General features: G+C 41.2%; 1 protein-coding gene across 1 annotated transcript in view; it reads left to right on the top strand.

Annotated features, from left to right (window-relative positions):
- Positions 1-27,848, top strand: part of ADCY5 (adenylate cyclase 5) — a 204,269-nt gene that overhangs the window by 129,827 nt on the left and 46,594 nt on the right. The window contains exons 4-7 of the mRNA XM_066553913.1: positions 18,115-18,226; positions 18,405-18,532; positions 22,065-22,223; positions 22,424-22,565. Coding sequence (XP_066410010.1) covers positions 18,115-18,226; positions 18,405-18,532; positions 22,065-22,223; positions 22,424-22,565 — 541 coding nt within the window. The remainder of the gene's footprint in view (positions 1-18,114; positions 18,227-18,404; positions 18,533-22,064; positions 22,224-22,423; positions 22,566-27,848) is intronic.

Below are 27,848 nucleotides of genomic sequence, written 5' to 3'. Positions count from 1 at the left end.
ATTTTTGGCAGCAAAATTTGTTTCAGGATCATGTTCTTCTGAAAATTTTAGTGGTGACAAAACAAAGGTGCAAATGTTTGAGGTTAATACCCTCTTATTCAATGCACATGAAGAGAACCTTTAAACAGAGAATGAAACATTTTCCTGTCCTGATTTATTGAATGAGAATTAACTTTGACAAATCCAGAACCTCAGAGCATGATTTGACCTTTCCCACATATGTGTGTGTGTTAAATATAAAGTCTATTGTCAAAAGCCATCAGGAAAGGAGTTCCCAAGACTATGCAAGTAATTTTGGGTAAACAACAAGGTGAATTATGTAACTAAATTTGTTCATGTTATCATGAATAAGATTATGGCTGATAGACAAGCCCTAAATTATGCATAGATAATATTGTTTATCTATCATGCTTCCCAGACAGAATTTTAAGTGTTTTACATTACTATTGCTATTTATAGTGTCTCACTGCAGTGATAATGGCTTTAATGTTATCTAGGTTTGGCCAAATATAGTAATCTCTGTGCTATAAAAGGAGGCTTGAAGTCCTCTGTGAACGGATAAAGGTTGGCTTTGTCATTGAAATTCCTTTAATGAACTGTTTCAAGAAGCTTATTTTAGGGCTGGCATCCAAGTGCAGTAAAAGTGACAGTTTCCTCTCTTCACCCCTTCACATAATTCTTATGAATCATGTACTCAACAACATTAACCTGCTTTCAGAGTTTCTTAAACTTCTTGACAACTTGAACTAAACCATTTGCAGAAATGAAACAAGACCATTTGCTTTCAGCTTTTAAAATGAAAAGCATTTGTAACTCATCTTCTGATTTAATGACATTCTAACACCCAAAGGTTTTCCCCTCAAAAATGACCAAAGAGTTGCACTTTGGCTGAGTGTCAGGGTATTAAGACCAGCTGTGTCAACTTAACCTCTTCACCTTTTAGGTGTTGTGATGCCCAAGTAGTTGCTTAGGAAGTTTTTTAAATTCCCAGGTTGCAAGGTTCTATGGAATTGTGAACTATGACATTTAAGGAAAAATTCAACTAAGTAAACATCTTTTTCTTCCCTCCTCCCACTGTCCTCACACACAGGACATCCATTCTTAATGTTTCTTGGTGGTGAAGAACTTAATGCTCCTTAAAAAAAAAAGTTACATTATGGCAGGTATAAATTTCTGACAACTCTGACAGAGATATTTTCAAATATTACACAGTCCCTCATCTCTGCCAAAGTTTGTGTAGCTTTAATTTCTCTGGAAGGCCTCATTGCCAGGAAAGGGCAGGACCTGTAACTTTTTAAAATATTTACTGTATAATCCATCTTCCTCCTTGTCTTCTTTCCTTTCTGAGGAGAGGCAGAATGAAAATTGATGGTTTCTGTTTAAAAACAAGGAAGACCAGCATTAAGAAGGAGAAAGCCCAAGAGCCACTTTTATCCATGTTTTGCATCCTTGCTGCTGCTCTCTGTGCGAGTCCCTGAGCTTCAATTTCCTCCAAAGTGCATTGATGGGTTGGTTGGTTGTTTCTCAGAATCAAGGCTTGGCAAGACCTCTCCCTCCTTTTCCTTATTCAAGGCATGTGCCCACGAGCAGTAGAAAGTTATTTTTGCTTGTAGGTGGGGGTAACTGTGGGTTTCATGTGAGTTTAGAGCATTTAATTGCTTTAACTTCTGGTTGAAGCTGTAGGATGAGAAAAGCGAGTAGGAGGGAAACGAGCCTGCCCACATCTTTCCCCAAATGACAGCAGGGAATTTTACCTAAATGGGAACTCTCTCTGTCAAGAACCAGCTCTTGGGAGTTTCACCTATGCCTGGCAGCTGTGAATCTTTGCTTTTTAATTTTGAAGATTTTTCTCTTTTTTTTTCAAGTTAGCAATAAGTTTTGGGAAGTGCAGAAGTAGGTTTCACCCATGGATGAAGGTGAAATACTCTGCTCTTACCACCACCAATCATTTGTCTCTTCTTAATCAATTTGTTATTTTTGAGAGGAAAAAGTCACTTATCTTTTGGAGATTTTCATTCACGCCAAAATTCATGTGTAAAGAAATTCATTTATTGCAGCCTTGACACACCTCAAAGCTGTGCAGTAAGTCTGAATGTTGATATTACAGGGGATGTTTCAACCCAGGAATCTAGACAGGGATCACCAGAACACCAGACAGGGAGTGATCCGGATGATGGTTCAGCCATGAAAACTTCTAAGCCCATAAGGACAGCAGTTTTATATATTTAGCAAATCTACCTCTTTGTGCATGTGCACAGCAACCTTTAAGAACAAATACATGCTAACTTGTTGAAGTATTCATTTGCTCTGTGATCTTCCTCTTTGAGCTGGGAATATATTGTGATCCTGGTCCCTGTTGGGAGCCCCTGGAGTCTTCAGGGCTGTGAGTGAGCCTTGTACCCTGTGCAGAACAAGGCAGATAAATTCCTGGTGCAAGGCGCCCCATCCTGAGCACGTGTGCTGCAGTCAGGATAAGGTCCCAGGAGTGCAGCCTGCCAGGTGACTGCAGATCTGCAGCTGCCAGCAAGGCAGCAGCAATTAGGAAGGGCCTGTGATGTATAATTCACACCCTGCTATCTGAGTGTACACAAGGGCCTGTGAAGTTCACAGGGTGATGGATTGAAGAGTGTTAGATGTTTTAATGATGAAATACTGTGAAGAGTAATTTGGAGAGAATAATGAAGGTGCCTGCAGAAGTTTACAGAGCAGAATTTTAACTCATCAAGGTTATTTGGATTCTCTTTTTTCTTCAGTAGTACTAAGAAGAAATTGATTTTTAAAAAAATGTATGACTGCTGATTGGTCTGATAAAAACAAATGTATCAAATTTATAGTAAAAAAACCCCATCATATTACATTTATTCAGCTAATTCACTCCCAGTCCTCTGTAATCTGGAGTAACCTTGACAAGAAAAGTTGAGTATTCTCTGAACAAAACTTTTCTTTTGTGAAGACTTGCTTTTACAGAGTTGCTTTTCTCCTGTAAAGACTTCGTGAGATTTCAGTTGATGAACTGCTTTGTCATGTAGTTAACATGCAAAGTGGTTTTAAGAACATTGAGTTTATATAACATTTGAAGAGGTTTTTATTAAAATCACCATCCCACCTTTTTGCTTCCTCCCTAGATGATAATGACTGAAAAGCAAAAATTAGTTAAACTTTTTATTCTGTAATGCAGGAAACTTTGCAAAACTATTTGAAGCTCTCTTACAGAAGCTATAAAACAGAGGCACAGCTCTGGATGGGGATGGATTAACTTCTCTTGTTTTATACTGTATTTATATCCCTCAACAATTGCTGCTAATTTGTGCATCTGTTCCTACTGGTGTATATATAATTTTGACAGTGGATAAATAATGAAGAAGAGACAAAAGCTGGAACCAATTAATGGAGAAGAGCTCTCGAGTGGTCTGGCATCCTGTGACTGAAGTTAGTACCACTGCTAACTTGAGTCTCTGTCCTTCAGTAAATGAAAGTCATAGTGTAGTTTCTAAAGTTTCTCTTTTTTATTAGCTTTACCTTATGCTAAGTGGTGAAAAAGTTGGGGAGAGGTTGGTACTGACTGTGCAGTCTGCATAATTCTGTTAGTGGGGTTTTTGTAAGAAACCAAACTAAGAACAGGTCACTTCAGAAACAGAACTGACAGAAATGATGAGCACCAGAGGACTGCAAAAAGAGCAAAGGAGGCAAAAGACCAAAGGTTTAATTAATTTCATCACACACATCCCATTGGCATGGCATTGCCCCGGTGGAATGATAGAAGTTCTCTTTTTAGAAAACTGAGATTTTTCTGTGTCCATTTCTGGGTTTGTTACAAAGCCCAAGAAGGATGCACATAATTTTAAATGGTGGGAATAAGGATTTGTAAAACTCTGTAGATTCTGGGGACTTGGGAGTTTGCAAGTAGCTTTCAGAAATTGGGAAGTATCTGTGTGATGCTAGTTAAAAAGCAGCCAAAATATAGCACTATGGGTGTTATCTTCCTTGATACCACAACCAGCAGAGCTCTTTGTGGTTGTTGTGTGTAACTTTGGCAAATATCTGAGGCTCTCAAAGGCACTGAGAAAATCTAAGGAGATCTTGACCAGTAACCATGTCCATTTTTTGGATCAACCTCCCAAACTGATGCCTTAAACATATAGGAGGATCATCAACATTCAAAATCAACTTCCTCATCTGCAGTTCTACAGAACTGACCCCCAAGTTGAAAAACCTGGTGTGCTATTTATAAATTTATTTATAAATATTTATAAAACTATTTATGAAACTTGGATCTGTGTGACCATCAGCAAAACATTCTCTCCTGGCCTCCTGTTGCAGAGATCTCCCCAGTAAGTGGCATGCAGAAGGCTGAGTGTCCAGGGCTTTGCTGAGTTGTAGGATCAGCTGTAAATGCTTGTGTGTCCCAGCAGCAGCTGTGCAAAGCACCTGAAAGCACGGCTTGTCCTCTCACATGAAGGGGAAGGTGCAGGTAGGAAGCAGTGGGGAGTTTTCCCAGCAGAGTTACAGTAGTGACAGTTTGATCCACCATGTCAGCTCATTGTTTTGGGATGTTTTCATGGTGGTGTTTTGGGTAGGTTTTTTCATGTAAGCGTGATTCTTTGCAGAGTGTGATCATGCACTGGCTCCATTCCTGCTCACCATGGGGAATGCTGCTAATAGAGGGTTACTAGGACAACCCTCCTTCTTCTCACAACTATTTAATTTCTGTTATTTCCAAGGCCTGGCAGACCCATACATCAGTGCTGAATGAAGCAGCAATTCAGAAAAGTGCTTTGTAACTCCCTGGACCATGAAGGAACTGAGAGAACCTGTGTCACAAAGCTGATGGGATGTTAGTGGGGAGGAGAGGTAGGCAAAAAATATGGGGAAGACAAAAAAACCCCTTGGAAAGAAAGGAGCAAATTTACCAATTTTTAGGATCTGTGGAGGAAAAAAGAAAGGGCAGTGGAAACCAGATGCAAGCAGGTGTAGATGTGGACAGTTATGTGCCATAGCAGCATTGGTGGAGAGCCTCCATTCCCAATAACATGCACACCGATGCACCACTGCTTTGTGCCATGGCTGTTTCCAAAGAATGAGCTAATAAGAATCAATTTGTGGGACAAAACAAACAAAACTTTGGCTTCTGCTCAGGGGAACTTGAGCATTGCAGTTACAGATCAGACTTCAACAAATGCCAAGAGCTGATCCATAAAAGTATAATTATTCTGTTTTATTTGGAATCTTTTGTTCTGGATTGCATTCAAAGCTACTGTAAGCCCCTTTGTGAGATTAATTTCCTTTCCAGGCAAGAGAAGAAGAGGCCTTTTCATTTAATAGTTCTACTTTGTTTCAATTAAAAATGAGAAAAAACTCACATCCTCGCCTTTCTTCCCTAAGATTCTTCCCTTCTGTGGAATCATCAGGTCACAGTTTAGGATGACAGGTCTCATGCAGAGACAAAGTTGTGTTCCAGAGTGTAAATTGTGATATTCTGTTCTTACTATCTAGTACTCTTTATAATTTTCAGCTGCAAACTGAGTAAAATTTTTCTGTTGAAATTGGAAGTGATTGCAAATTTCTTGCAAAGCTCAGGGACACTGAAATTGCAGGTGTAGCTTACCTGCTGAGCTGCTTTTCCTTGGAAGTATGCAGCGGGGGAAAAAGTAAACTGAAAATGGTATCTTGTCTGAATAGTTAAAACCTGGGATGAACAGTGAGTTCTTTAATTTGACTTGGTGGTGAGGCTGATCAGAGCTCAGACATGCTTGGCTCCCACTGCAGAAATATCCTGATGACTGTGTGGTGAAGGTTCTGAGGAGCTGTGCCTAAGGAGCCAGCAGGGAGCATGCACAGACACAAACACACACACAGAGGCACACAAACACACACACACACAGACACAAACACATACACAGACACACAGACACACACACACACACACAAACACACACACACACAAACACACACACTCTCTGTGCTGGCCACTTCTCATGGGTGCAGGGGAGCGAGTGGGCCATGGCTGGGCTGCCAGGCCAAAGGGACATCTTCCTGTTCCTCACTAAAATGGAAACTCAGAGAATTAATAACTCAGTTGACATCCCATGTGGCAGAAAGGACAACACAGAGGTAGCAAAGACCCGAGGAGGCACAAGGGATGAGGAACACCATGCTCATCAGGAGCCCACTGCCAGGGTAGATAATCTGAATTTGGTTTTCCCATGTATCAGAGGGCATTTGAGGCCACATCTCCTTGGAGAGGCCATAAATGAAGAAGGCATCCTCATTTTCTTTTGTTAATTCTGTTTCATTTTTCTATATAAAAGAATCAAACCCTGGAGCAGCAGCTTGAATCCCACTGTCCCATGTCACAGCATGCACCATAATCAGCAGGGCAGAGCGGAGCGCTCGCTGTCTCTGCCTCTAATTATTCTGAGTATTTTATATGTAATGAGCAGCTGCAGCATGAGGTCCTGAGGGCACCCCTGTTCCCAATCCAAAATAGCCAGTTGTCCAGTTCAGGCTGTATTCAAGCAGAGGGAAAATTAGATCCATGTTTTCTCACATTTTGGGTGATGGGTCATAGGAGATGGTTTTCTTGCTTTCCGTTTCACTCCATTTACTTATAAATAGCAGGCATTTGCAAAATACTATGGAATCAAGGATACAAATTTCTGTACCTTAAAGATATGCCAGTTTTTTGTGTCAGGCCGGTGGTATTTTATCTGGCAGGAATCTTGGCTCCCAGGTACGATTTGGCTACAGTCATGTAGATGGCAGCACAGATGTGGGAGGGATTCTCTTTAATGCTGGACACATACTGTTTCTTACTGTAGCTGCTGACCTAGTCTGAGCCCTGTCTGTACCTCTTAATTCAAGCAAACAAGTAACAACCAAAGAAATAAATTAAACAACAGTCAAGAATTCCTGTAAGGTGCTATCACTAGGCTCAAACTGAAGTGGAAAATTGCTTGTCAGGGTTTCTAGCTCTGGTGGTCTTTGATTAACTACAGCATGTCCTAAGTAGCCAGAAGGTGCAGAAGCCAAAAAGATTCTGGGGATGGTTTGCTTTTGGCTTTGACTGCTGTTAACTTCTTTTCAGATTCTGTTTACAAGGACTCTGGTGACTGGATGTTGTTAGCAGGATTTTTTCTCTGTTGCATAAGGACTGAGAAAGCAGTATCTGTCTGACTCTTCCACAGTGAATGGCTTTCAAGTTAAGCCATGGCTGCAGTTATTGTGCTCTAGCTGTGACACTATAAATAAAGTTATTAACAGCAATATGTAAATGGGTTTCTATTTTTGTTCCCTGTATTGTTTGCAAAATCTAGGGCAGTTATTCAGTAAGAATCATCTGCTGTTTAGCACTGAGCCTACCAGCATTTGATGTTGTGTGGGCTGCTGCACTTCCCCTCCTCCCTTCTTGCTTTCTTTCTGTGCAGTGGCTATTAGAATGCAGCACTTCTGCAAGTTTGTTTATTGTGGTATTTAAGAAATAGAGTAGCTGTGCTAAGCATTTTCAGGCTTCCGGAGAGTGGCTTGGTGTGTAGGAATAGGGAATCATCTTCTGATATCTGAACTGCAGGATCATTTAACCCAGCCACCCAAGCACCAAAAAGCACAGCTGCACTTTGCCTTAGTGAGCATCTTGCAAGTTGCAGGCTGTTCAAAGATCTTTAGGGTTTGTGTTCTGTTTGCATGCTTCGTTTCCTCCCGCTGCCCTCTGCTCCAGATGTGCCTGACAGCCCCAGGCCCTGCTTACTGGGACCTGGTGCCACTTCAGTCCATGCAGCCACAGCACAGACCCCAGGGAGAACACAGATGTGTTGTTTGAGAAACACTTCACCATAGCCATGCCTACTCCTGTCTGGAGGAGCAAATCACTCTAATCCCAGGCATCTGTTAGAAACCTGAATGTGCCAGTGCTGGGGACAGGATCAGTGTGGCTGTTAACATGGGTATTCTAAAAGACATTTCACTTGGGGCAGTTTGTTCAAACTCCTTCCTTCTCTGCAAGTGGATTCAGCTCTGGATTCCCCAGATCCCCAAGAGGAGAAGTCCCAACCTGTCTGTCCTGTGACTCGTCAGCCACAATTTTGTTGCCAGCTTTGTTAGATTTCACATGGGCATGTGTCCTCCCTGGCACTTAAATTCCATTCCATGCAGCTTTGTGAAAACCAAAATTGCTGCTACTGTGCTGGCATAGAAAGTAAACAGAAATTAGCTAGACTGGTTTTGCATAGATATAGAAAGATCTGAAACAGCAACTTTCCTCTTATTTTTATACTATGAGACACATTACCATATTATATGCTTTAAGTGGTCTCCAAGGTGGCTTTCTGTGCTGTAGGAAACACCTGGTCAGATTCTACTGATTTTATTGATATTAGAACACTGGTAAACTAATAGCTGTTTGCAGGAACTACATTTGGTAATAATATTTTGTGATTATTGAGAGTAGCAAGCAAATGGCTTAGTGAAATATCTTAATGCATTAACACAGAAATTAAATTTTCCAATGGAAAAGGCAAGAGAAAAGCCATTTCTTTATATGTGGATCTATTATTCTGTTGGTGGCAATTACAGTAATTCTCTTGAAATCAAGTTAAAATTATATGTCTGCTTCATTATGAGAAGAAACCACTGAGTGCAAAAATCAGGGGAGATTTAGGGGAAAGTTAGAGAGACATTTGCAGTGAGCAGACCTGCCTTCACCATGGTTCCTGCTCCAGCATGTCAGGAGTAGGGTTTGTGTGGATGTTTCCTGCGCTTAGGAGGCCAGGATTCACACTCCTGCTTTGCCAGGGTTTTCCCATGTCACCTTGAGCATCTTTCTGTATTATCTATATATCATACTGCTGTCTCTAGAAAATAGTGTGTTGTTGCTTCTCTAGCACCAATGGCATTTTACCAGTTGCTCAGTGTCACTGCTTACTCCCTATGAAATCATGGAAATATGACAAGTATTTGGAATATGAGATATATTAGGGGCTGAAGAGGTGCATGGAATTTCATATTCCCTGTTCAAGGACCATCTTTGCATAGAATCTTTATGAAGTAACTCAACTGAACTACCTTCTGAGAAGGCGTGGTTTTACTGATGATACCAATTGTACAGAATTTCATTATATTTACCTTGTTTCTCCATGGAAGCTGGAGTTTTCTGTGTCACCAAAGGGAACCAAAAATAGATATCAACCCAAGTGCCACTGGTCAATTCAGATGTGATGGTAGGTGACATCTTAAAAAGGGAGAAAACCCCTTAATGTTAAATTATAGCTCTTGTAAAGTTGGGAAACTTCAGTTGTGAGTTGAGGGTATCTATTCATTACTGGTTCTTATCAAGTAAGGAAAATTAATGCAGTGTACAACAACCAGATAACAAGTTCAATTTCCTGCAGGATTTTTTCCTTTTCATTTGATTCTGACATTGCAGCCAATCTCTCTTGTCACTGAAAACATGAATGTGGTTTATTATTAAATTTATTATCAGGTTTGTTTATTAATCAAATAACATTGATCCCTTAGTTAATGAGCTGTGCCATTTTCTTTGGGCAGCCATTTTAACTTTCAAAATACCTGATGAAGAATTATGTCTTCATTTTACAGTGTCTCTCCACTGATGTTCCTTGGTGTTTCTCAGAAAAGTGACCATTATAAAGTGCAGTTAAGTGTCTCTAAATGCTTTGGGCCCATTTCTCTTTACAGTTTCATCAGTGCAACTTTAAAAACACAGCTCGTCAACTACATTTTAAAGTATAGAAGTGGGGGTGCAGTGAGTCCACTCATGCTGACTGTTCCAAAAAGGGCAGGAAGACTCATGTTTGTGCTCTTCAGCACTGTTTTCCACCACTTTGTGTTATTGATCTAATAAGCTACCCATGGAAATCATGTACACAGAACATCACAGCACTTGTCCCTTCTCAGCTGATCCATTGGGAGTCTGCATTTTGCTACTTACCCACTTTGGAAAATGCACAATTGCTCCTTAATGTTTTAAATTATTACATTTATATACTAATGTAATGTTTTCATTCTGTAGTGACTTTCCAGAGGGAAAACCCTGACTTGCTGAAATGACAAAGTAAATAGATCCTCAAAGGACAGGACCTGGGGAAAGAGTGAAGAAGTAAGGTTAGATTGAAGTGCTGGCTGCATGCAGAATCACTGCAGCTTTTTGGTTAGGGAGTACAAAGCATCATTGTTAGCCTGAATATCCATGATACCAGACAAGAACAGACTGAAGGCAGTTTTCACAGCTATGAAGAGCTCATTCTTTCTGCATCAAATACAAAGACCTGAACAATATATAAGAGAAAGCATCACAAACCTGATTAGAAGCAATTTCATCTCTATGCCATGTATCTGAGCCAGGATACACTTGTGAAACTGTTAACTGTGACAAAATATATTTCTCTCTTGCCTTCTCTGACAACCAATGGATTGCTGGCACATGGTCCCTTTGCAACAGGTTTTCTTTTGCTTTAATACTTACATTTTTAGTTGTTTCTCTTTCCTACCATGCTGATTCTCTAGCTTCAGTCAATTTTGAAAGGTATTGTCTCAACAAAAAGGCAGGAAGGAATAGGGCCTTCCTGCCCTGAACAGAATTACAACTGTGCTGGTCCCTTTTTTCAGAATTCTCTTAGCTCTGCTGTCCTACTTATTGGTTTACAGCAGGATTTTCATATCAGAGATTGCTTCAGTCTCAGAAAACAGGCTTCAGGAATGCTCAAAGGAAAAAGCACACCTGAAGTTTGAAAACCAGATATGGCTTTTCCTTTCTGTTTTACCTGCAGTTCTGGATTTCAGGCTGTATTGTGGAACAAAAATGAATCTGACATTTATTTTGGTGTGGGCTGGATTCAGCTCCAGTTTGGACAGCCCTGCCAGCTCTTTTGTACTGGTCAGGCAGAGCTGGGTGGGTTTGGGCTTGCTCAGAGCCATAGCAAAGGCACGTGGTTGGGGTCAGCACTGTGCATGGGTCCTTCCTGCAAAAGGCCCTATCCTTCAGCTTTGCCCTCTTAAACTTCTTTGGAGATGGAATGGATTTGGCATCTTTTTTATTTACATGTTTTTTTCCCCTGACCAGAGCAATTGGAAAAAAATTTACATTCCCATAAGTCCCTTCTTAGATAAATGAAAAAGGTCTAAATTTTCTCCTTCTTAATAACACAAAGTCTTATTTAGAATGGTTGGATCTCTTTTTTAGGTTTGACAGACAGAAGTATCTAATTCAGCTGGCAATGATGGAGGATTAAAATTTCTTTCAGTCATCTCAAAGCCATCTATAGTGTGTCACACCTATAGTTTGGCTGGTAGCTGCTGCATATCTATTTTTATTTGGTTTTGCCTTCCTTAAGTAGCTTTTCTTCCCAAAAGACTATTTATTACTCCTGTTTCCAGTGAAAAATCAATCTGGTTAAATATAGTCTGCTGAAATAGGAAAATCTTGTAACTCAAAATGTTTAGAAGGAGAGGATAGCAAGTTTTTCATGTTTAAAATAAAAAAAAGGAGTACTGATGTTGCCTAGCTATAGCTAAGTTCCATTAACTGGGGATTCTACTCATGCTTGTAAACTGCAAACCTAGGGAGGTAATGGAAAAACTTTTCTTTGCATGACTGGTGCACTTTTCCCCTTCTGGTTAGTAATTTCAGGATCTAAATTTCTTCTCATTTCCTGTGCTGTCAGTGAGGGACAGACCACTGAAGTGAGGAGATGACCATGATGGACAGTCTGATGCCATTTTTCTCAGCAGCTCCTGAGCATCAGCAGGGCCAGACCCTTTCCATAGGGCATTCCCGGCCCTGCTAATGCAGACAGAGCTGCAGCCACAAATGTTTGTGCTGGAGATGTGCATCTCCCAGATAAGCCCCTCAGGCAGTTCTGAGCTCCAGTAACACTCACCTGAGAGCAAACACAGGAAAATCGAGTCAAAGCAGGGCTCTGCAGTTTGTGTCTTTGCAAAGAGCCTGGCTGTCATCATGCAGTGGCTGTGGATGGCAGACTGCACGTTGCCACCAGTGTCTCCCAGAGCCATCTGCTCTCCTGCTTCTTTGTTGGTTTTTGCTGCCACCAGATTGACTTAGTGTGACCTTGCAGAGTGAAGTTCTCAAATATGGCATGTGAGTTTGGTTTACATTTTTGGCAGCTTTGAAGAGGGATGGGAGGGAGGTTTTCTGCCTTTTGTTGTAAAGAAAAAGGTGAAAAGGCTCACAGTTTTTCAGGGTTTTGGTTTTATAGGGTGTTTTTTTTGGTGTGTTTCCTCCTACTTTGTGTTTTCCTCTCTCTCACCAGTACTCCTTTGCTTATCACAACATTTGTGTATATGTGCCCCTTCTCACCCTCTTGAGCAAGTGGGAGCCAGCATGAATGGTCTCAAGGTGGAACATGGTGCAAGACTGAGTCCTCCTTTCCAAAGGGGAGCTGTGCCAGCTCATGTGTCGCAACAGTCCTTGGGCTCATTTTAAACAATAGGTGATTTCCAGTACTAAATGGATCTTCTCCAAAATGACCATATAAGTTGAGGATAGAGCATGTATCTTTTTGCTGTTGTGTTTGCTTTTTTCCCATGACTGTAGGAAAAGGAAAAAATTTAACCTCTGGTCTGTCTGATGTCCTGCTGTTCTGGAGAATATTTTTTGCATCGCTAAGGCTGTGTCTTTAGCCTGTCACACAGACATCCCAAGAGAGCAAGGCTGATGTGCTGTTGAGACCTGAGATGGTCTAGAAGCAGCTTGCTGGTCTGGTCACTGGGCTGTCACTCAGCACAATGATCTGTGAGGGCCCCTTCACCCTCCCTAGGTGGGCTCTGCTGCCCTTGCTCACATTGGTGCTGCTTTTCCCAGACATGCTGCTGCCTGACCATGGCCACTGTGGCACTGCTGGGAACTTGTCCTCAACTTGTTTTGGTTTGTCCTTTTGTTGTTGCTGCTGTCAAATTCAGCAGGGAAAGAGCATGATGAGATGTTCTCAGCTTCTCTGGAAGCTGGAATCCTATCTTGTGCACAGGGTGAGTAGAAGACAAAGAGGATCTCTGTGCCATCCCATCCCCAAGTAGCTAAGAAGGAGAGATTGGATTTATCTTGATGTCTTGTCTACTCCAGGAACTTCTAGATGAACTTAATACTTTGTTTGTGCCACTGGAGCTGAAAAATAATTCTGGGTCTATAGTGCAGGAGGGGAACTGGCTTTTAAACAATTGTCCAAGTGCAAAAATTGACTAATTTACTAAAATGCTGAAGAGATACTCCCACCCTGGAGATACTCAAAAGACATCTAAACATGGTCTTGGGTAACTATCTCTAGGTGGCCCTGCTTGAGCAGAGGGTTAAATGAGATGACCTCCAGAGGTCCCTTCCAACTTCATCATTACTGTAGTTCTCTGAAAGCCTGCTTTGGTATAAAGAGCTTGACCCAGCCTTTCAAGTGAGAGTTTTGTTAGCTTCATCTTGGTCCATCCTTTTTCTTTTTCTTCCTTGTTCACAGTATGACTCAATGGCATGCAACACCAATTGCAGTGGATGGTGTTGTAGCACCCTGAGACCCTGTCCTCCCCCATTAGCTTAGTGAGCTCACTGGCAAGGGCAGACTCTGTCTAAAGTCAGTGGCATTCTTGTTACACCTTTGCTCGTGAATGCTTGCGTCTAGTGAACAATGATTATTTTACCATGGCACATGAACTCTTTCTTCTCTTGTAGGTAGTGTTCATTGTGGTAAAATACCACAGTTCAGATCCAGTCAAAAGCACTTTGCAGTTATTATAAGGCATTAAAGCTCTCTGAGTCTGGGGTTTTGTTCTGTTTCCCATGCAGTGCCTGTGGCGTTTGGTTTCCAGCAACACATGGTGTTTATATTCCTGACTGGCATCACCGTTGTGATGGTGATAGGGTTTGTGTTTCTTGCCTTGCTTGATTTATGTTGTGGCTGGCGTGCATGGCACGCACATGGCTTGAAATAGAACACGGCTGGGTATTTTGTTTTTACATTAGAAGCACTCATGATTTAATTTCGCATTTTGAATAATTCTGCATTTGCAGGGAAAAATGTGTCATGTCCCTCCTTTAATAACTGTATTAGCTCCAGACATTTAAGTCTGCATTGCAAAATCATACCCTGTAGATGTGTGTGGTTTTTAAGCATCTCGTGGTTTCCTTCTTCTCACCTGGTCCTTAGCTCTTCTCACTCCTTATATTCTTTGCGTTCTGCCAAACCTCTCCCCTTCCTGCACACTTGCAAAGAAAGTTCTCCTTTGCCATCTTTTGCCATCTCAAAGATCCTGTGATGCTTCTGCCTCAGGATCACCTGACTTATAGGAGATAGTTTTAAAGGACCTGCAGTGGTAGGACTCGGTGTAGTGGGATGGACCTGAGCTGGTCTCTGGGATGTTGCGCTGAGGCTCCTGCTGGTTCCAGAGCTGCTTGTCCACAGGTATCTTAACTGTTGTGTGAATGCATTACAGACCAAAAAATGGGAAAGCTGAACTCAGCAGGATGGGAATTTTCTCCTCTCGTCTCTGCATCCTGGCTGTGTTCTCTCCATTTCAGCTCAGTCTGCCTTTGCAGTTCTGTGGAGCACTGTGCACAGAGCACTCAGACATCCTGCTCATGGAGGCCTTGCAGTCCGCTGTGTCCTGGTAGTTTTGGGAAGAGCCAAGCTCAGGCAGAGCTGGCATTGCCATGGCAGCAGCAGCTGGAGCTGTGAGCCCAGCCTGCCCTGTGCTGCCCTTCAGACACGGTGGAATCCATAGGAGCCAGCAGCAGCTATGGGGTGTTCCAGTCCCTGTATCTGTCTTTCCTCTTCCTGCCTAGGGTTTGGGTGACACCAGGCAGGTATCATGCTGATTCCTAAGCAGAAGGAAGGATGGCAGGATCTGCCATCAGGTTCTTTTCCATCCATTTTCCTGTCAGCATCATGAGCCATGCAGGGCAACAGCCACAAAACTGAGCTTGCCTTGTACAGCTATGAAATCTTGAGCCAGTCCTTGCTGGAAATAGGAACTGAAATAGGAGCTTAGGAAAGTATTCACCTCTACCCTAAAACACAATTTGTGGTACTTTTCAACCAAAATAAAACAGAAAGTATTTAGAAAGACATATAAAATTAATGATAACTCCTCTTTTCTTCCCTGTCTTTCCCAGAAATGAACCATTTTCTGTATTTTTTGAGGTCATACCCTGGTTACTGCTGGACAAAACCCAATCAGATGGTAAATCTGAAGACCGTGATGGAGTGGAAAATATATCAAGAACTCTGAAACCATTACAACATTTTAATTACATGCTAAACTGGTTTTTCCACAAAGCAGTAGCCTCCCAGATGAAGGGACTGGGACTCAGGGCTGATAATAGTTGCTGATGTCCAGACTGCAGATTTTGTGGTCAATCCCTTCTAATCTGCTCCAGCTAATAGTACTGCTAAACCACTGCCTTACTCATCTCACGGTATTTTATAGCTATAATATTTATTTCCTTTGACCTTTTTTTGACCCGCTGTCATTTGCCGCACATTTTGGCACAAGGGAGGCTGTTACTGGCATTGTCCTCCCACCAGCAAGGAAATGCCATGACCTCTGAAGACTGACAAATAGTTGGCATGAGTTGGGCCCTTCATCACAATCACCAACACCATGGTCCTTTAATAAAATATTTTCACTGCTGAGGGGAGTTAGTCTGACATGGCTGAAGTGTGGAGTAAGGAGTTAAGAGTAGCGGGAATCTGTGTGTTTAATCTCTAAGGCTGCTAGTCTGGGTAAGATGCACTGGCAGGCTCTGGAGGTGCTTCAGACATCTCACTGTGTGTGTTGTGTGTATAAGGACATAGATATAACAAGCTTCATTTCAAATAACAGCTCTGACTAAACACAGGATGAGGATCATGGGCTGTTCCATGATGGCTGCTGTAAGAGACAACTCTTTTCCTTGTCACTTCTGGCTTGTTGGGTATTTTACAGGGAGCAGGCTGAATTGTAAGGGTTGCAAGGGCTAGTAACAGCAGGAACAGAAATTCCTGTCTCCATTCCTCCCTTGCAGGAGGGGCTGGGACTGACAAACCTGGCTGGAGTCTCTGCTGCAGGAGCTGCAGTGCTAGCAGGAGTGTGTGGAGGGGGCAGATTAGGCAGAGGAGTAAAATGTGATTTTGTGGCTTTCTGAGTACCTTGCTGAGAACAGAGGACAGAGGCTTCAGGCTGGGTTCCAGTTGTCAAGGACTGTTTTCTCTGACTCTTGTGTCCTGCTCTTTCTCCAGTCACCTGGCATGAATGTGTGTCTGTCCTCTCCATCTTCAGTTCCCAGCTACCTGCTCTGTCCTCTGCCATCTCACATGCAGTCCTTTCCATACCCTGGTGAGGTTTTCCATTCCCTTCAGCCCACGTGTCCCAGAGAGTGTCTGCTGATAGCTCAGCAGTGTGGCTGTTGGGTGGCAGAGCAGGTCACACAGCTGGCTGGCTGTAATGCACCCAGGTGCTTGGTTAGCTAACACAAATCTGTGTGCAGAACAGCTCCATAGGGCTCTGCTGATTGCTTCATTTGTGTGGTTGAAATATTGCCACCATTTCACTTCTAGAAATGTCTGATCCATTTATCTGGAATGATAGTAATGGGGAATGATGAGAGCAACCTCAATCATTTATCCACATTTATTAGGCATGAGGAGAAGGCTCAGGGCATCCCTGTGTAGTATTTTCAGATACACCCGTTGATATCTGAATGTCAGGGCAGCAGATGATCTTGATTTCTCCTGTTCTAACACAAAACTATTGCAACATGCACACAAGCAGAGTGTGAACATGTTCAAAAATTACTAATTTGCAATTTTCCCTATGTTGGAAGAGGAACGTGCTTTCAACAAGACATTAGGTTACTGCCACTAGAACTGGAGACATTTCCCATTTGTACATTACATATTAGCACGTACTTAAATTGCTTATGAGCAGTACAGACTTGTCTAAGCTTTCATTTAATTTTAAGTGTGTTTCTTCAGGAGGTTTACTTTTATTTGTAAATATGTGGAATCTTGATTTATTTTTGTGTGTTTTCTCAAGTGCTTAAAAATGGCAAAGTATATTTTGATTAAGACATCCCTGCATTCGTCTTGTTTTTCTCTTGTACATTTTAGCATCAGTGTGACTAACAAAGAAGTATTTAATGCAATATGTTTGCTTGGTGATTTATTGGAGTTGAAATGTAGAAGGAAAATAAGAAAAGCATGCCAGAATTGAAATGTGTTTCAGGAGTTTTGCAAAAAATGCTTGTGAAAATATTTTTGTTGATTTTGCTTTCTGACTGAAGGCATTGCAGGGAATTCCAACTGAAAACATACCTCTGCAATTTGCCTAAAACATGTTGGAGTTTTATTTTACAAAGAAGAAACAATTCCAAAGTGGTTGTTATTTATACTTTTAATTTCTTTTCCAAGTACATCTTGATGGCAATAATCAACTTCAAAGAACAAATCAACCACTGGATAAATATTCCAATATACAAGTAGAACTCATGAATTTTCTATTTATATAACTGTGTGTGCATGTCTACATTTTATCTTGGATCTATATAGATAAAGTCTGCTCCTTGTTTTACTGAATAGTTTTAAATTTGCCATAATGGCTGGGTTTGATTGCAAGTCAGTATTTTCCATGTTGTAATTATCAATGAGACAAAATCTTTGTGCAGTTTAAAAAAAAACCCACAACCCACTGTTGTCCTTGCAGCACAACATTAATATTGATTCACTGAAATCAAAGAGTCATTAATAATACTTGTGATTCAAATAATTGTGCTTTCAAAACAGTCCAGGCTGCTTTCACAGGGCTTTCCCAGTCCATCTTGGGTGGACCTGTGATGTGATATCCTTATGTCACAGCTGGCCTCAGCTGGCAAGGTCTGCAATTGTCATTTGGCAGCACATTGGTCACTTTGGGCTTGCAGCCTAACTGGGAGGAGCTCCTGGGTGCTGCAGGTGGGGTAGGGGCTGCATCCTAAGGTACATTAAAGCTCTTCATCTCCTTGTTGCTCTGGGGCTGGGACACCCCGCATGCCTTCCCATCCCAGACTTCTATGTGCAATTTACACTTACACAAATATCAGCAACAAATTTTGTAACACTTTCTTTTTTTTCCCTCTCTTTTCCCAAGCATCCTCTTTGCAGACATAGAGGGTTTCACCAGTCTGGCCTCCCAGTGCACTGCTCAGGAGCTGGTCATGACGCTGAACGAGCTCTTTGCCAGATTCGATAAACTTGCAGCTGTAAGTTCTCTATTATAATTTTGTTTCCTCTTGTTTTCATTCTCCTGTTGCAAGAATGACATACTGTGCTGGTTCACTGGATTTCTTAAATATTCACTGCCCTAAAAGGCAAGCTATTGCAAGCATGAATATAAGCTGAATACTTCTTTCTCCTTTATTATTCTTATTTTTTCTTAAGGAGAACCACTGTTTACGGATCAAGATCCTGGGTGATTGCTATTACTGTGTGTCTGGGTTGCCAGAAGCAAGAGCTGACCATGCACACTGCTGTGTTGAAATGGGAATGGATATGATAGAGGCCATCTCGTAAGTACCATATTCCCCAGAGAGAAGCTCAGAACAAATGCAAGTAGATTCTCTTTCCTGTTAGTTCTTAATATTAGGAGCAAGGTAACCAAACCAGAGAACTCTGGCCAGCAAAAAGGGAAAACAGCTGGAACAAAAAACCAAAATGCTGTTAAGGTTTGACAGCAGCAAAACAGACACTTGTGTCCATACAGTCATGTGGATATCAGAGCTCAGCCTCTTGATGGGAAAGGCAAAGATTACTGTAGTTACTGGAACTCTCATTCCCAAAGGAGGATTCCAGTGGATTGCAGAGTTGTGAATTCAGAGGGTTAGTAATAACTTTATTAAATTTCAGTCGCTATTCATTTATGTCTTTAAACCAGTTTTTTACTCACCTTAAAATTGCTCTGCTAAGGTCTGTCTTGTCTAGTCCAACAAATCTTTCTCTAGGTGTCCCTATGCTTAAAGGGTCAGATTGAAGCCTTTCTTACTTTAGTTAAATTAATTACTGACACAGATTGGTCTTTTTGCTTTATTTCCATTTACTTCCCCATCTGTATTTTTTTCTTTTAAAACAAGTGGTGGGGCTTTGCCTGCTCCTGAGGTCAGACTAGCTACCCTGTTAGACCATTCCTGTCTTTAGAGAGTAACAAAGAGGAGACCCATATCTGGTTTTATTGCTTGGAGGATTACAGACAGTGTTCAATATTGTTTGCATTGTACATGTGCTTTCTTTCAGAATTCAGGGAAGGAAGATTTATTTGGTCATCTTGAGTGTATGCAAGTTCAGGTGCAAAGTTTAGTCAGTTTGGGATGGTAGCTGAGCAGACCTTGATATCTACACCATCCCCGCTGCACAGACTCTCCTGCTCTTTCCTTTCTCTTTTGTTTTTTATTTTCTGCAAGCATCTTCTGAAGTATTAGTGGTACCAGCAGAGGAGTGCGTGTCACATCATTCTCCATTTATTCCATGCAGTAAATTGATGGAGTTTCCACTTCAGCTTGATAAAATCTAGAGGTACCTCCTTCCTGAGCTTGGTACAGTACATCCTATACCATTTGAATTTCTGCAAGGACATCAATACACTCCCAGAGTTTTCAACCTCATTTTCATAACACAAATACACAGGGTGAAAAGCAGCGTTTTCACCCAGGAGTTCCCATTCAAAGCACGGCATGCAACAGCATTCCCTTGCTTTGTATACAGTGTACACTGCCAGGACTTTCTACCTTTTCTTTCCTGTTTTTAAACTCCATTGTCTTGGACCAGTCTCCTTTTTGGGTTTGTATGCAATGTGCAAATTAAGAGGAATTGCAAGTAACTAGTTCCCAGTAGCCCTTGAAAGAATGCTCTTTCTTCCACGTGAGATACAATTAAGTAGCAGGTGACAAAGGGTCCTGTCAAACACAAGAAGCAGCAATCCTTGGCCACCAGCCCCACAGAATGTTGTGTTCATTGCCCAGTTGTTGGCCTGATGAAATCCAGAGGCCTTCTAATGTTGCTGTATAATTCCCCACAAGGCTAAATAACACCAGGAAGTCCAGACTTCATTGATTAGCTGCAACCCACCTTACTGGAATAAACACAGAGCTGAGGTGCACTCAGTGTTTGTTTACAAATAGCTCTTCAGTAGCCTTTAAAACTTCTTTCCCACTCGCTGTATAATGAATGCATTTAACAATCTTATCTCTTAATAAGCCTTGAAGGTGATTCTGTTCTCACTACCCCTGCTCTCCCTCTTCCCCCCTCCTCCCCTAAGGATCAAGATAAGAGGTTTCACAATTAAGGTAACCAATAGCTACTGAACATTTGATTGCAGGTAACAAATAACTACTGAACATTTGATTGCAGACTTCACCAGCACTGGGCCCTGCCTGTAGGCTGATTTCATCTGTGTCTAATAACAGCAGGGAGTGTTACCCCAAACAGGAAAGACTTCATGAAAATTGTATTCGCTGTACCACTGGTATAAATGAGCTGAAAAAAGGAAGTTAACAAAGGATATTTCATTTATCCAATGAATAACCAAACTTATTTGTTTGCTGCAAAGTCTGGACAAAGTCACCTGGTCATCAATGAATCTACTGAGAAAAGTTCCCTGGCCTTGTGTCAGTAACATGGCTTGGCAGGGGTGCAGGAGGGGTTGTAGCACCCAGTGGAGGGAGGAGCTGCAGCTGTGTTGTTTCTATCAGGTTTATGGGTGCAGGTACATTTTTATTACTCCAGCTCCTGTTTCTTTCTCAAGTGTTGTGGTTGGAGCTTCTTCAGTTCATCAGCCTGTAACACCTTGCCCCTATCAGCTTCCTTTACCTGCTAGACAAGCTCTGCTGCTTGTTAATAAAAATAGTGAATGTCACTTCAGTGAGAAGGTAGTGAAACATAAGACAAGGATCAAAAAGAGAAAGGAACTTGAAGAGGAAAGGAGCTGTTTCAACAAGAAGTCATCCTGGACACTGTTTTAAGGGACATCTTGCACTGTTAGGAGGGAGCTGGAGTCCAGAACTGGTCTATCTTTATTCATGAAATTCCATTAATAACTAAAGTAAAAATATTAGGACTGTGTTGATGTTAGGGAGTTGGGAGGACTTACCTATCCAGATGTTATCTAGAAAGGACTGGATGAACCTGAAAACTGAAGAGACTGAAATCTGATAGGTTTAAAGTACTTCCTTGTGCAAGAAACTTACTACACAAAGGAAGGGACAGTGGTATGTGATGGAGGTGAATTGGCCCGTGAAGCATGGACATTCTGGGAGTGATGTGATTGTCAATAATGAGAAGCAAGAGTTGTTCTGAAGGCCTCATCAAGGCTTTTCCCTACTCACACTCCTAAATATATTTCTCATGTGAACAGCTCTTGAAGTTAATTTTTGCCCTGAAGGGGAAAACTCACAAAGTATTCCAGCAGTCTTTTTGGGAGTAAGCAGAGCATCCAAAACCTCATTACATTCAGAACTTGAATATTTGTAGCTGCCTGTTTGGAGTGTCTCCAATAGATGTGGTTCTCTGGTTTTGCTGCTGTAAGGCCTGCTCAAGCTTTCCAGCTTCAGTGAGGTATTTCACACACATATCATATTTCATCTGTGGAAGAGTTGATGCTTGGTGCCATACAGACAAATTAAGATCTCTGAAATCATTTCCTTTTTCTCTTTGCAACATGCTATTACTCTTAATGAGGCCAAGTGCTGGCAGGTTATGTCCAGCTTTGGTATGGAAATCAGAGACCAGCACTTTAATCCTTTTACTGCCCCAGAGATAATTTTTTTATAAGTTCTCAACTTGGTCCTGAGTTCAGTGTACATGGATTTACTCCAAGAGCTCCACGTTCTAATTAGGGCTCTTCTTGGCCAGCCTGGCCATCCAAGAGCAGTACAGCACATCCAGTTTTGTTCTGCTGTCCTCTTGATGTGGATGAGCTGTGCCATGTGTATCTGTGAATAATTTATGGATCATGATGGATTTTTGTGTTCTGGGTGCAAGTTTGTGCTGCTGACAATTGCAGCCATTCAGTTGCTAGTAATGGCCCTTCTCCCCCCTGTCTCTTTTCAGGCTGGTCCGTGAGGTGACGGGCGTGAATGTCAACATGAGGGTCGGGATCCACAGTGGCAGAGTTCACTGCGGGGTCCTGGGCCTCAGGAAGTGGCAGTTTGATGTGTGGTCCAATGATGTCACCTTAGCCAACCACATGGAAGCAGGGGGCAAAGCTGGGTAAGTTGCTTCATCCAAGCTATTGTGTTTATCCATTAAACTCCCACACTAAATGTGTAAGAGTCATGGCGTGGCTAAATCAATTGGGGTTTATTGCTGGTTTGTTCCAATACATGGAACCCATCCCTGGCAGGATCTGGCTTTTTAGGTGATCACTTTACAGAGTCAACAAAACTTCCTTGTCTTTTGTCTCATTGAAGGCGCATCCACATAACAAAAGCAACCCTGAACTATCTCAATGGAGACTACGAGGTGGAGCTGGGCTTTGGAGGGGAGCGCAACGCTTACCTGAAAGAGCACAGCATTGAGACCTTCCTGATTGTGAGGTGCAGCCAGAAGAGGGTAAGGCCAAACAAACTAACGCAGGTTTAGGTACCTTTCATAACACACCAAAGTAGAGCCTTTATAGATGAGACAGATGACATTCAGTGGCAAAAATTCCTGTTTCTCTCTCCTCTTCTTGAACTTTTATGTGCACAGGAGGGAATAGCCACCATCTACAAAGGTGTCTGCATCGAGCTCTTTCTAATTCTTTCAAAGAAATTGTCCTCAATTATTTTCAAAATCATGTTGAAAAATGTTGTTAATATAGATATGTATTTTGTAGAAGTACTTAAAGGCATAGATTAAAACCACAGAGATCTTTTTTCTGTCAGATTACAGAGGTGATTTTGTCTGCCTGCTCACCAGATCAATGAATATGAAGATTAGAGCAGTTCCTATCATTGCTTTTCAGTCTCTCTTTCTGAAGATGAGAAAAACTGGTCCACTGTAATGATCAATCATCATTGTGAAAGTAAGATGAGATCATACCAACTGTGACATGGGTCAGGCTGCACAAAATAAGGCTATGAGGGCATTACAACCACTGAGGTTGATCAAGTCAACCTCAAGTGGACATCAACCAATAAATCTTCTTTTTGTGACACTGCCAATGGCAAACTATCAGTAGTGTGTATTCTTTTTAAAAACAGTAGAAATACTAGAAAAGGACCTTTTTGATCTAGTTGAGCATAGCCAATAATATTTCTCTTAGTAATTTCTGCACTATAGCCCCTACTTTGCTATTCACAGTATGGGCAAGCATATACAGATTGGCCTGAATTGAAAATAATTTAATATGTTTCTGAATCTAAAACCAAGTAAACCTTCCCACATCTGTAAATATGACTGCTGGGAGATTAAGTGAATTAGTGTTTTTGACATGTTGCAACAGCACAGTTGATTTGAATAACCAACACCTGTATAGAAAGACTTTGCTACCATTGCCTCATTTCCTGAGAGAATGGAAGTCTCAAATCTCCTTAATAGATATTGTGTAAAAAACCTCCAAGAAAATCCCTTATAATCTGCTAAAAAGAGAAGCTGATGTTTTGGTCTCTATCTCCTCATAAAATAAATCTCATTAACAATGTCAATCTTCAAAAGAGGATTAGAACTTGCAGTTCAAGATTGTTGTTCCTGAGCATCACTGCCTGTCAGTCAGCCAGCTGATGTTTTAGGTATCTAAGTCACTTCCTCTTTGCTGGGCAGATTTAAGAATATAAGCCAAAATACCCCTGTGGTCAGACCCCATCTCTTGGAGTGGAGAGCCTATACTGACTCTTAAATCATACCTGGTTGTCTGCATGTTTTTGTGGAGAACCAAAAGTTTCTCTGGAGAGAACATGAAGACATAAGCACTTCAGAGTGCTTGGCACCTGCCTTCATTTCTGAACACAGGATATATTTTGAGTAAGAGATTGGACAGAGACTCATAAGAGATGTGGATTCCATTCCAGCCGTAGGTTTTGAGGAATTTGCATCTTTATGCCTTGATTTGCCATAGGAAAATGAAATGGGCCATTCTTTCACTCCTTTATATGTATTTATTGCAGCTCTGTTACCTAGTGTAGCCCTTAGCTGAAGTCTCTGGGCACTACTATAATGCTGCTGTAACGTGCTGCATCCCAGAATAGCTAAAAATTGGGAAATTTGGATGACTTATGTAATTATTGGGCTAAACCGAGACATTAAAAAGCAGCTATGCAGTGTCATGGGTATTAGGTGTTTGGAGTTTGAGGTGTTTCTGGTTTGCCCATACTGCTGCAACTTTTGTGCTCCCATAGCTGTTTTTTATCTCTTTGTGAATACTTTCATAGAATCATAGGAAGCCTTGGATTGGAAAGGGCCTTAAAGATTATCTTGGCCCCACCCCCTGTCAGGGCAAGGACACCCTCCATTAGTCCAGGTTGCTCAAAGCTCCATCCAGCCTGGCCTTGGACACTTCCAGGGATGGGACATCCTCTATTTCTCTTGACAACCTGTTCCAGTGTTTAAAGTTCTCTCCCTGTTCAAAAACTCTTTTTCACACAACATGAAGATCACAAGTGAGAAAAGCTTTTGCCCGTTGTCAGTTCAGTCAGTCTTGAACTTTTTGCCTGATGGCAAAGTTCTGGTACTTTACTTGTTCCTTTCATTTCTGCTTGATTTTAATGACTTCTTGTGATGTATTTAGCCAGGTTTTCAGTTCATTCTGTTCCAGTAATGGCCATAAAATGTTCACCTGGCTTAGTGAAGAGTTGCTGTGAGTTGTGTCTGGGTTCCTGCTGTCCTTGTACATAAGGCTTGGCATTAGTATTGACCTGAGAGCAGATCCAAGTAACTGCCTGAGCTGTTCCTTAGTTCACATAGCAGAATTATCTGGATACCTGCTTCATCAGTCCCACAGCCATCAAAACCCAACAATACCATGAGTTTTGATAAATAGATAAAATGTAAGGGTATATGTTCCCTACTCTTTCTTCTTACTGCTGCCACAGGGAGCCACAACTTTGAATTTTCTGTCTTTTTTATTTTTTTAACTTTTTCATTGTGTTAATGCCATTTCTTGGGCACAAAGTGGGAGGAACATCTATCTAATATTTTTGTTCCAGGAACTGAAAATAGCTTCTTCTTTGAAATTTTTTTTTTTTTGCTTTTTCCTTTTAAAAAATGCTATTAACTGGAATATAGTCAATGTGGTTTTAGGAGGGAGAAAAGCTAGATTCTTCTCCCTGAGTCTTTAATAATATTTCTAGACGTGAAAATGTAGTCCTTGTTTTCTTTCTGATACACAGAAGAGGTGCTTTCTATTAAAAGAGAACAGAAGGAAAAGTTTTAAAATCCAGTCTTTTCGGACTTTTTCTCCTCATCTTTACCTCCAGATCTGCTTTCACCTTTCTGTTTGCCCTGTCCTGTGATTCTGCTGCCCTCATGGGTGAGCACTTGACTGAAAAGATGAAATTAGCAGGTTCTGCCATAAAGGTCTGTTGAATCTTTTGCTGTGGTTTGTTTGCTCCCATTAGTGCTAAGACTGGGCTGCTCTAAAACCTGGATTGCTCTGGTTGTCTGTCAGCAATTGTACCCCCTCTCCCTCTCCTTTTTTCTCCTGAGGCAGACTCTTCTAATGTTTTCACACAACAAAGAAGAGACAAGCACATCTCTCATATTTTCTTGCTCCTCAAAGGAAACCTTTACCTTTTGCAAAGTTGGATTATCTCAGTGTCTTCTGTTTATTCTGTGATGAACTAATGTGATTCCTGATAATGAAATTAAATTTCTGCCTGTGATCTCTAAGGGAATGATGCATTTTGTACACTTAAATGGCTCAAGTTCCACTTCTACTATATTAGTCCTCAAATGTTGGGTGCTAATACTCCTTTTCTTCATATCTATCAAATACACCTCTGCCTCTCCCATTATCCAAATCATTGCTCACTTGCTGCCACTTGAGAGAAGAAAAAAATTCAACCAAATCTACCCTAAGAGTAGTAACTGAGTAACACTGCTTGTAACTTTCATCCAGACTAATATTTCCTTATTCAACACTGTCTCTTGCCATTTCACTTGGAACAAGCTCTTTTCACAGCTTCATGTTCCCCATCTGTCTTAGACCTTACTCTCCAACACAGCACTCTGTCAAAGTCTCTATGGAAGAAACAAAGCCAGTGAGAGCTACTGCATTTTTTTTCTCATTAGAAAAAATTGGATTCAAGGCTGTTAATCCAAACCCAGCATTTGCTGCTCTACAAGCTCTGTGTCATGATCACTGACTAAATAGTTATTAAAAATATCTGTTACCAGAACTGACATGGAAGTTGGCAGTTTTCCACAGATCTGGAATGGAGGTTGTCTTTCTGAATTCAGCACATCACACTTCAAGTTTTGCTTCCAGACATGGTTTTGTGGGACTTGGCAGTGCTGTATTTAATGATCTTAAATGCAACCTAAATGATTCTATAATTCAATGTTTTCCATTTATAACCTTGTGCTTATGATCCTTCTTCCCTTTTGCCTCCACTGTGGCAGTAGTGATTACCTAGAAAAAACCAATCTGCTCCTTCTGTTCTACAGTAATGAAGAATTGAAAGTTTCTGTTATCCTCACATGGTATAGGGTGATTTGCACAGGGTAACTTGGATTCTTATCCAGTTAATTTTTACAATCATTTGGATATGTGTTTCTAATGGACTTAATATATTAGAATGGTAGAAATACAGGAATTCTCCAAGGACATCCTTGCCTTTCTTCCTTACTGGCTTCATTCTTTACCTGAAAGTCTGTATTTCCAGATAAACAGCAATTTATCAGCTAGAATTACTAAAACTGTTGCCCACATTTTAATGATTCCCAAACTTAACCCCTAGGGATTTCAATGGCCTGCACAACAATGTCTTTACCCTTCTACAAAGTGATTTTGTTTTATCCATGTTTTTTAGCTTACCCTGCAGACTGTAGCGTTCATATCGCATAGCTCTGACCCTCCACCATCACAACTTTTATATCTGCCCTTCTGAATCTTATTCAAAGCATTTGTCCCAGTCATTATTGCTATCTTATCACTTCCCTGATATTCTTACAGTACTCCATTTACATATTCCCAGTTCTTGTGCTGCCCAAGTTTCTGGTGCTTGTACAGGAGAGTGTCATTCTGTGGTTGTTGCTCACTTTCTGCTCTTCTCTGTGATCAGGTGCTGCTCTAATTTGCAGAACCATCACAACTCCTCTTCCCAGAGGAGTGGAGTGGAAAAGTGTGTGTTTGGAGGAGTGGGAAACAGACCTTAAGGGGAATAAGATTTTAACAGCACATAGTTTTACAGCTAGTTTTATCATCCTCAACATTGTCAGAATCTAGGGGAATGCTTTGCTTTGGACATGAGTAGAAACAAAATGTGCCTGCAAACAGATGAGCAATACTGCTGACCAAACATGCTGTGCTGAGTGCACAAAGTCTGCAAAAGGAAAAAATGTTTATTTTTTCTAATGTCTTACAATTGATTACACTTGGGTGTTTCTTTTAACAATAGCAGGTACACACCAGTTTCAGAAAGGATTGTTGATGGTGGCCTTAAAACAGCTCAAGAAAACTTTGGCTGTAACTCCTAGAAAAACAATTCTCATTCTTTTCTAAATAGCGCCCTGGAATTCCGTCCAGCTGAAGAAACAAAATGGTCCTTTAAATGTTGAGCATGTGACTCTCCTAAAACACAATCAATCTAATGTGATGATTCCTCAATTTAAGACATTTAATCAGAGCTCAGCAGGGTTCCACTTATGTGGATTTATGAAGGCAGTGGTTTGGAGCATGTAACACTACCAGAAACA

Source organism: Molothrus aeneus, chromosome 7 (assembly GCF_037042795.1).
Source record: "Molothrus aeneus isolate 106 chromosome 7, BPBGC_Maene_1.0, whole genome shotgun sequence".
Taxonomy (NCBI): Eukaryota; Metazoa; Chordata; class Aves; order Passeriformes; family Icteridae; genus Molothrus; species Molothrus aeneus.
This window is presented reverse-complemented; position numbering and strand designations above follow the sequence as displayed.